The sequence below is a fragment of the Doryrhamphus excisus genome, linkage group LG4, assembly GCF_037039965.1.
Source record: "Doryrhamphus excisus strain RoL-2023G ecotype Guam linkage group LG4, RoL_Dexc_Guam_v1.1, whole genome shotgun sequence".
In the NCBI taxonomy this organism is placed as follows: domain Eukaryota; kingdom Metazoa; phylum Chordata; class Actinopteri; order Syngnathiformes; family Syngnathidae; genus Doryrhamphus; species Doryrhamphus excisus.
Window position 1 is genome coordinate 21,412,264 of NC_136360.1, and position 10,942 is coordinate 21,423,205.

At 39.1% G+C, this 10,942-nt stretch overlaps 1 protein-coding gene across 1 annotated transcript; it reads left to right on the top strand.

The window, feature by feature from the left end:
- Positions 1-1,322: 1,322 nt before the first annotated feature.
- matk (megakaryocyte-associated tyrosine kinase) lies at positions 1,323-9,784 on the top strand. Its single transcript, XM_078789905.1, has 10 exons — positions 1,323-1,452; positions 3,188-3,303; positions 3,492-3,711; positions 5,408-5,501; positions 5,576-5,641; positions 6,320-6,419; positions 6,549-6,633; positions 8,044-8,117; positions 8,191-8,392; positions 9,594-9,784. Exons 1-10 carry the CDS (start codon positions 1,336-1,338, stop codon positions 9,744-9,746), a joined length of 1,227 nt encoding a protein of 408 aa, XP_078646031.1. The 5' UTR covers positions 1,323-1,335; the 3' UTR covers positions 9,747-9,784.
- Positions 9,785-10,942: the final 1,158 nt, after the last annotated feature.

Genomic DNA, 10,942 nt, shown 5'->3' on the forward strand with positions numbered 1-10,942 from the left:
AAAAGGTTGGCTCAGGCCATGATGCCAGGTTGTATGTTGAGTTTAAACGAAATACTTTGGAAAGATTGGGCGGGCCGTATTCAAACACTTGGCGGGCCGAATGTGGCCCCCGGGCCGTAGTTTGCCCACCCCTGGTATAGAACAATGTCGAGCAGCTTAAATCAATCTTTGCTTAAGGATTTCAATACCAAAAAAGAACACGGCGAACGGCTGCTTCCAGTCAACTTTATTTTTCACACTTCCACCACCAGAGCACAGCACACACACCGATTCCCGTACTTCCTGGTTCACAGGTCATGCTCAACCCGCCCCACATAGCTGGCCAAATTGCAAGCGATAAAAAGATATCTGAATACAACACAATTAAATACATGTATTTGTACGCTTGTGTCTTCGTTGGAATAGGTGTGTATGCTATGTCAGTTGGTTCTTCTGTTGCAGGCATGTGTTTGGCCAGCTATGTGGGGCGGGTTGAGCATGACCTGTGAACCAGGAAGTGCGGGAATCGGTGTGTGTGGTGGAAGTGTGAAAAATAAAGTTGACTGGAAGCAGCCGTTCGCCGTGTTCTTTTTTGGTATTGAAATCCTTAAGCAAAGATTGATTTAAGCTGCTTTTGTATCGATATAAGCAGACCAAATTGGCTGGCGGGAGATGAAAAGGGCATCGTAGTAACCAGATTATCATAATAACCGGGTATCGTACTAACGGAACTAATTATATCATAAAAGACTAGAAATTTGCCGGGAAATGAAAATAGTATCGTAATAAGCAGTAATTCATTATAACCGATATCGATATAACAAGACTTTACTGTACGTACATTGTATATTAAATGAGGCAGTGCACTAGTTTGATGAAGTACACAGGTACAATGGAATGTACTGCAAAGTTTTGATTGACATTCATTGAAAATCTGACCAATCCTGCAGTGGTGTTCAAACTTGCATTGTGTGACCAAACTTCACCAAGGCTAATTTGATATTTTGTGAATGTTTCAGATTCTTCCAACAAATGGAAATATTAGTTAATGTACACAAAAGGCCGTTTTTAAATGAAATAGGTTATTATTAAGGGAGAGAAAAAAAATCCCCCCATTAAATCGGAAGTAACGGCAGTAAAGGCAAGGGACATAGAGATGGATGTGACGCATATTTGAGTTGACTAATCCTAAACTTTTTAGTTTATTTCATGTTGCACTTTCTCTTTGAAGTCCAAATATAAAACTAAGAATTTGATTAAATCATTTCTGATGACCAAAATGAGTCCTGGCAAGGAGTCCTAAGATCCATGGGTTGCCTCCCCCTACCCTATGATGTTTTTATTGTCCACCTGCAGATGAGCTGGATCGCTGGTACGCAGTGCATCGCCAAGGGAGACCGCAGGAAGCCCAAACCTGGGGAGTTGGCGTACAAAAAAGGAGACATCCTCACCATTGTTGACACCAGCATCATCGTACGCTTTCATGCAAAGAAGTCTATTTTTAAAGCTGTAGGGGGGGTCTCATTTTACAATAAGCTACACAGAAATACACTGGGTACTGAACAACTAACTATCAACAACTCATGGTACATTTAGAGTAGTTACTGAGGAACTAATGAGTAGTTACTGAGGATTTAAGGCACAGAAATGTATAGTTACGTAGGAACCTATGACTAAGGCACATGTTTAGGGTAGTTAATGAGGAACTAATGAGTAGTTACTGGGGAACGAATGAGTAGTTACTGAGGATTTAAGGCACAGAAATGTATAGATACATAGAACTAATGACTAAAGCACAAGTTTAGAGTAGTTAATGAGGAACTGGGTATTTGCTGGGGATTTAAGGCACAGAAATGTATAGATACATAGAACTAATGACTAAGGCACATGTTTAGAGTAGTTACTGTGGAACTAATGAGTAGTTACTGAGGATTTAAGGCACAGAAATGTATAGTTACATAGGAACTTATGACTAAGGCACAAGTTTAGAGTAGTTAATGAGGGACTAATGAGTAGTTACTGGGGAACTAATGAGTAGTTACTGAGGATTTAAGGCACAGAAATGTATACATACATACAACTAATAACTAAGGCACAAGTTTAGAGTAGTTAATGAGGAACTAATGAGTAGTTCCTGGGGAACTAATGAGTAGTTACTGAGGATTTAAGGCACAGAAATGTATAGATACATAGAACTAATGACTAAGGCACAAGTTTAGAGTAGTTAATGAGAAACTAATGAGTAGTTACTGAGGATTTAAGGCACAGAAATGTATAGATACATAGAACTAATGACTAAAGCACAAGTTTAGAGTAGTTAATGAGAAACTAATGAGTAGTTACTGAGGATTTAAGGCACAGAAATGTATTGTTACATAGGAACTTATGACTAAGGCACAAGTTTAGAGTAGTTAATGAGGGACTAATGAGTAGTTACTGAGGATTTAAGGCACAGAAATGTGTAGACACATAGAACTAATGACTATGGCACAAGTTTAGAGTAGTTAATGAGGAACTAATGAGTAGTTACTGAGGATTTAAGGCACAGAAATGTATACATACTTACAACTAATGACTAAGGCACAAGTTTAGAGTAGTTAATGAGGAACTAATGAGTAGTTACTGAGGATTTAAGGCACAGAAATGTATACATACATACAACTAATGACTAAGGCACAAGTTTAGAGTAGTTAATGAGGAACTAATGAGTAGTTACTGGGGAACTAATGAGTAGTTACTGAGGATTTAAGGCACAGAAATGTATCGACACATGGAACTAATGACTAAGGCACAAGTTTAGAGTAGTTAATGAGGAACTAATGAGTAGTTACTGAGGATTTAAGGCACAGAAATATATAGTTGCATAGGAACTAATGACTAAGGCACAAGTTTAGAGTAGTTAATGAGGAACTAATGAGTAGTTACTGAGGATTTAAGGCACAGAAATATATAGTTGCATAGGAACTAATGACTAAGGCACAAGTTTAGAGTGGTTAATGAACTAATGAAGAACTCGCGACAAAGGCATATACGTTTACAGTAGTTACTAAGGAACTAATGAGTATAGAGTAGTTACTGGCGTAGGCACAACAGTTACTAAGGAAGTGAGGACCGTAGCTTTGATTTTTATCCTTTCCAGTTTTCCATGTCGGCAGCCACATTGACCTTTTAGTTGACGTATGGATTCCTGCTCTGCCCCCCGTTCTAGAGTAAGGGACGCTACAAAGCCAGACACAACTCCACCGGAGACGAGGGCATCATACACGGGGCCAGCGTGCGTGAAAGAGGAGCTCTGCGTGTGGATCCCAGCCTCAGCTTCATGCCGTACGTGAGCTCTTCCTCTCAATGTCGGCAAGGAAGTGTGGCGGCTGACGTGGCGGCACGTTTGTTTTTAGCATCGGGAAACTTGTGTCACTCCACAAAACGCCATCTTACGAGTCAGAAGACCAACTTCCCCAAGCTTTGACATCCTACAACGCCGGGTCTGAACTTGGTCACCTCTTCTCCTGCAGATGGTTTCACGGGAAGATCTCGGGCCACGATGCGGTCTGCAAGCTGCAGCCGGCGCAGGACGGCCTGTTCCTGGTGCGGGAGTCCATCCGACACCCCGGCGACTACGTGCTGTGCGTGAGCGTGCGCGGAGAGGTCGTCCACTACCGAGTGATGCATCACGACAACACGCTGACCATCGACGGCAAGCAGCACTTCTGCAACCTCATTAACATGATAGAGGTACAAACATCCACCTCACGCTCTTCATGGAAGGCCGGAGCTGGACTTGGACCTGGGTGCAAATTCTCTTCTGCTATTTAGAATATTTCCAGTCGCATGTGGAGACTTGCTGATTCTAAATATTTGCCACTGTTAATTAATTACTTGCAAGATGAGGGATTGCACACGTTCTGCTGTTATCCTTTACATATAGACCAGGGGTGGGCAAACTACGGCCCGGGGGCCACACCCGGCCCGCCAAGTGTTTGAATACGGCCCGCCCAATCTTTCCAAAGTATTTCATTTAAACTCAACATACAACCTGGCATCATGGCCTGAGCCAACCTTTTGATGGTTTTATCAATTTCGTTTTTTGACATGGTCTGTTGTTTACAAAGTGCTCCTGAAAAAAGGGACACAAGCACATAATAATAATAATAATTATTATTAGATTATTATAATTATTATTAGAACTATTATGATTATTATAATTATTATATTAATGGTAATTATTATATTAATTATATATAATATTATTGTTATATTTGCATATTTTACATAATAATAATATAATAATTATTATTTTAATTTTTATTAAAATGATTAATTTTATTTAATTTTAATAAAATTAATTTTAATTTTATTTAAAATATTATATTTTATTATTTTTCAAATATTTAAATATAAATATAAAATAATAAATAATAATAGCAGATTGCATGACAATTTTACAGATACAATAATACCAGGTGGACTGTTACGTGTAAAATATATAGTCTGCCCCCCCCCCCCTCCCGTAAATTTTGTCATATCAATGCGGCCCGCGGGTCAGTCTGCCCCCCCCCCCCCCCCCCCCCTGTAATTTTTGTCATATCAATGCGGCCCGAGAGTCAAAAAGTTTGCCCACCCCTGATATAGACAAACAACCATTCACACTCACATTCATACCTATGGACAATTTGGAGTCGCTAATTAACCTAGCATGTTTTTGGAATGTGGGAGGAAACCGGAGTACCCGGAGAAAACCCACGCATGCACGGGGAGAACATGCAAACTCCACACAGAGATGGCCGAGGGTGGGATTGAACTCTGGTCTCTTAGCTGTATTACACATTATATTCTGCGAATAGAATAATTAGAATTATTTTAAATAATTTGGAGTCTTTGTGGTTATATATTTTACTCGCAAAAGGAGGAATCGCAGGAATTCAGTAACGTGTTGTACTCTGCTATGTCATTATACTGCAAATGTACTGACATTGTGGATTATTTCCCGTCTTGTTTGGAGTGGTTCCCAGTCGTACTTTGTTTTGTGCTAGGTTACTGGAGTTCTTATTTGTGAGAGGAGTGATAGCATTAATGAAACGAGACCTTCTATTCTTTTATTCTACTTGTGGGATATCTCCAGTCTTAGTTGGAGTCTTCCTGGTGATTGGCCTGGTGTGAGTACGACCTGGTCATCTTTACTCCCGTGAGTGTAATTGGTTGTGGTGTTGAAGCTCAGTATTCCATTTCATCCACATTAGCGAAAAATGTTTTGGAAGTAAATATGGATGTATTGGCAACCAGCGTCACACACAACATGGAAGCACCGGAGATAATCTATGACGTTATTAGGCACCGTGACTCATGCGTGACCTCTAAATAAGGAAGACAAAAGAGGAACGGTCCAATGTGATTGCACACAAGTGTCATCCAGTCTTTGTTCCCTTTGCAGTTCTACTCTCACAACAAGGGCTCCATTGCCCAAACACTCCTGAAATCAAAACAAAAACACGGAACCAAGTCAGCTGAGACCGAGTTCTCCAAAGGTAAGAACTCAGAACTCTGTGTGCTGTTTTAAATATTCCATGCAGTACATGATGAGAAACGTCTCCTCTTGTAGCTGGATGGCTGCTGGACATCGCTAACCTCACACTGGGAAGCAACATCGGAGAAGGGGAGTTTGGAGGTGACCTTATCCTACTGTTTGGACTACCTTAAATTCTGGTGTATGAGCTGTACTCTCTAAATCTAGAGGAAAAAAATGATTTTCACATAGCATATTGTATCTTAGCACTAGTGAGGACCAGTCAGCTCTTTGACAGGAGCAGGAGGTTCCATGTTGCAAACAACATTAAACTCATCACACAGCAACTTAACACACACACACACACACATATATATATATATATATATATATATATATATATATATATATACACAAATATCAGAAATGAAAAAAGAGCATAAAAATGGGTAAAGTGCTGCAGCCTCTGTCCACCAGAGGGAGCCAGATGTACTGGAAGACCAAAGCCCAGAGGGAAGTTGACATCATTACATGCCCCAATGTATGGATTGCTCTGATGATGCCTTATGGGATTATGGGAAAAACTTCATTTTTTCATTCATTTTTATTCAAAATTATCAAAATTATTATAAAAAATTTTTAAAATTCATTTTAAACTCGTATTAGGACATGTTTGTGTTTTTGTCAGAGTTTCCTAGACTCCTAGACAACATATTGTCCAACATATTGTCCAGTCCAGCTAATCCTGCTCTACCAATCAGGAAGTAAGTTGTCTCCTTGGTCCACATAAGGCAAATGACGTCATGTGTTTGTTATTCCACATATGATGGTGTCCTCCAGCTGTGTTTGAAGGCCACTATTTGGGCCAGAAGGTGGCAGTCAAGACCATTAAGTGTGACGTGACAGCGCAGGCCATCCTGCAAGAGACCGCCGTGATGACGTAAGTCATTTTCCTCGTTTGATGTCGACATTTCGACATTCCAACAGTTGGAAGATGAGTGCATCCCAGCAAGCGAGCACACTGTAGAATTCCATCCCCTGAACATCGTCTTGGTTGGTCTCCTTCCAGGAAGTTACAGCACAAAAACTTGGTGGGCTTGTTGGGTGTCATCCTGCACCAAGGCCTCCTCATCATCACAGAGCTCATGACGAAGGTACGCACTCAGCATCTATCATCACTCATGTCGACCACACTTTTTACAGTGGCCTACCCCTTCAGATATGTACCCCCTACTCCTAACACTTAAAGCAGGGGTCTCAAACTCAATTTACCTGGGGGCCACTGGAGCTATGGTCTGGGCAAAAATATACAAACTTTTTCAGTGCTTTGGTTCCGATTTTCTACAATAAAAGCTCTGATAAAACATTCCACTGTTCTCAAATATCTTACTTTTTATTTTTCTGCACAAAATAAGATAAAAAATAAATAAACAAATCAAGAATAAAGAAAATCAATCAGTAATAAATTTAATAATAATAATAATAAAAGGGCAAATAATAAAAATTTAAGAAACCACATATAGTTGGTGGGTAACAAATGATTTTTTTCAGATTAAAATGAACAAAGCATTATTAGAGCCCTGTAGACATGACAAAACACGACTATAGTCACATTCATACTTTTTTTATTTACAACATATTGCGCAACTCCAGCGTCTTGAGACACATGCTAACTCGCAAACTAGAGAGCTAGCGACCTAAACGGTAGCCTTCAAGTTATTTCCTTTCAACTTAAAAGGCCCAAAACGTACCACTTCCACACGGATAGGGAGGATAACTATTAACAGTTATTTAACCTTTAACATGAACATGAATCAAACGTAATAATTTTTTCTGGGTACATGATACCATACAGCATCCATATCAAACTTGCGGGGGCCGCACTAACATTGAACTTTCATATCAAAGCGGGGGCCTCAAACTAGTGTCCTGCGGGCCACATTTGGCCCACGGGCCGCATGTTTGAAACCCCTGATTTATACATATTTTGCTAAGTATTTTCTGAGAGATAATTCTTTATCTTTTTTTATAGACATGACAAAACACGACTATAGTCACATTCATACTCTTTTTATTTACAACATATTGCGCAACTGCAGCGTCTTGAGACACATGCTAACTCGCAAACTAGAGAGCTAGCGACCTAAACGGTAGCCTTCAAGTTATTTCCTTTCAACTTAAAAAGCCAAAAACTTACCACTTCCACACGGATAGGGAGGATAACTATTAACAGTTATTTAACATGAACATGAATCAAATGTAATAATTTTTTCTGGGTACATGATACCATACAGCATCCATATCAAACTTGCGGGGGCCGCACTAACATTGAACTTTCATATCAAGGCGGGGGCCTCAAACTAGTATGGCCCGCAGGCCGCGTGTTTGAGACCCCTGACTTAAAGGGTCCCTGACATAATTCATCCTACGTGTTGTATATTGTTTGTAGTACCATAATGTTGTATAAACAGAGTGCATAGATCGGCTGCACATGAAAATGACAAATGATATTTTGTACATATGGAATACAACAAATGTTTTGTGTATTTCTAAACGGGATGCAGGGAAACCTGGCCAACTTTCTTCGTACAAGAGGCCGATCAGCCTTGGGCTTGGTCCAGCTGCTTGGCTTTGCACTGTGAGTATATTTATACGTCTATGCATCCAGCATGTACATGTCTGTATTTATGGATGATACGCTGCATCTACAGTGACGTGTGTCATGGAATGGAGTACCTGGAGTCCAAGAAGCTGGTGCACAGAGACTTGGCCGCTCGCAACATCCTGGTCTCTGATGACATGGTGGCCAATGTCAGCGACTTTGGGCTGACTCAGGCTACTTCCAAGGTGTCCGATAACCAACGGGTCAAACTGCCTGTCAGATGGAGCGCCCCTGAAGCTCTGTGGAAGGAGGTCGGTGGATGGAGCATTTATAAAACACTTATTCGAAGGTAGCACTTGGTACTGTCAGTATAGTGTTCCTACGCCATGTATACAGTATATTTGTGTTTTGACCTGAGTAAAATAGCTAAAATGCTAAAGCATGCTAGCACCTGGCAAGATAGCACTTTCACTGTCAGTGCCAATGCAGTTCTCTAGTGTTTCTCTATCACACATGTATATATTTGCATTTTGACATGAGCAAAATAGCTAAAATGCTATCAGTTAGCATGCTACCACAGAGTGATATAATGTAGAAAATGGTAAAAGCGATTCTGTAATGATCTTAAGTCATGTAAGTACTTCTCTAGTGTTCTTCTATCACACATGTACGTATATATTTGCATTTTGACATGAGGGAAAATAGCTAAAACCTCTTATGCTAATAGTTAGCATGCTAGTACCGGGCCAAGGTAGCATTTATGTTCTGTTAGTGCAACGGTGGTTCTATAGTGTTCCTACATAATGCCATGTATTTCTATGCATTTTGACATGAGTGAAATAGTTAAAATGCTATCATGCTAACAGTTAGCATGCTTGCACCTGGCGCAGTAGCACTCAGTACTGTCAGTGCAGGGGCAGTTGTTTAGTGTTCCTTCATCACACATGTAGATTTTTGCATTTTGACATGGGTAAAAAGCTAAAATGCTATCATGCTAATACTTAGTATGCTAGTACCGGGCAAGGTAGCATGTATGTTCTGTTTGTGCGACTGCGGCTCTATCGTGTTCCTGCATAATGCCATGAATATATTTGCATTTTGACATGAGTAAAATAGCTGAAAAGCTGTCATGCTAACATGTAGCATGCTACTACCAAGTGATAATAAATATTTCAAACTGAAAATGCAGAATTGTGGGGGGAAAATGTAATTTTTAGGAGATGGAAAGTAGATATCCATCATATCCTCAATGAACTGAACATTTTGATAATAAAACATTTGACCAAAAATATTAGTTTTGCAGATGTTTGTGAACAAAATGTGAAAACAGGTTAGTCGTTGCAGGCCCATAAATGATACACTTTATACTGACATTGTATGTCGATCCAGTGGTTGTGTTGGATCTCCTCAGCCTGCTAAAGTGTACTTACTGTTGTGCCAGACCCAGGACGGAATATATATATATTTTTTTAATGCATTTTCATTTTTCCAATGTTTTTCCTCATACTGCAGAAATTCTCCACAAAGTCAGATGTCTGGAGTTATGGCGTTCTTCTGTGGGAAATCTTCTCCTATGGTCGTCAACCATACCCAAAGATGGTTTGTTGTAATTCTACGACAATAAAGTCCAAATCAATAATAATAATAATAGGAATAAGCTCATAAAATCAAGAAGGTTGAAATATATAAATAACAAAAAAAAGGGTCTCAGAACCTTTGATGCCGGTGTCCAAACTTAAAGTACCCCACTGTCCGAACCTAAAGTACTCCACAGAAAGTCTTTAGGGGGAGTATTGAAAAGCAAAAGACCTGCTTTTCACAAAGTGAGGGAGAAAGTGGAACAAGAGATGCGTAAACATAACACGGCTGCTGGGTGGGATCAGGACACAACGCTTCCTCCACAATAAGTACAGTAATCAGATACGGAATAAATATTTTTATAAGTAAATTTTTATAAATAAGTATTTATTATTCTCTTTTTGTATTCATGTCTGTCCCTCTATCATCCAGCACAACACTTTTGGAGGTTAAATAAAAGGCAAATATGTTCTTATTAAGTACATATGTATAATCAGTGGTGTCATTTGGCCTATTTTATAGGGACTTCAGCCCCCCTAAACTGTTCATAAGCCCCCCTAAATAATTTGATATTTATAATTGATTAATTAATTTATTTTTTACGAAAAGAAATCTCTGACAAATTTTATATAATAAGGCAAAAGCATGGCAAATGTGCAAAAATACTAGCCTACTACTACTACTAGTCGTAGTTCTATTGATTTAGTGGCTAAACGTTTTAGCGTTTTATAGTTTTAGTAGCTAACCTTTTTAGCATTCTATTGTTTTAGTAGCTAACCTTTTTAGCGTTCTATTGTTTTAGTAGCTAACCTTTTTATTGTTCTATCGTTTTAGTAGCTAACCTTTTAAGAGTTCTATCGTTTTAGTGGCTAACCATTTTAGCATTCTATTGTTTTAGTGGCTAACCTTTTTAGCGTTCTATTGTTTAGTAGCTAACCTTTTTAGCATTCTATTGTTTTAGTGGCTAACCTTTTTAGCATTCTATCATTTTAGTGACTAACCTTTTTAGCATTCTATTGTTTTAGTAGCTAACCTTTTTAGCGTTCTATCGTTTTAGTGGCTAACCTTTTTAGCATTCTATCGTTTTAGTGGCTAACCTTTTTAGCGTTCTATTGTTTTAGTGGCTAACCTTTTTAGCATTCTATTGTTTTAGTAGCTAACCTTTTTAGCGTTCTATTGTTTTAGTAGCTAACCTTTTTAGCGTTCTATTGTTTTAGTAGCTAACCTTTTTAGAATTCCATTGTTTTAGTGGCTAACCTTTTTAGCATTCTATCATTTTAGTG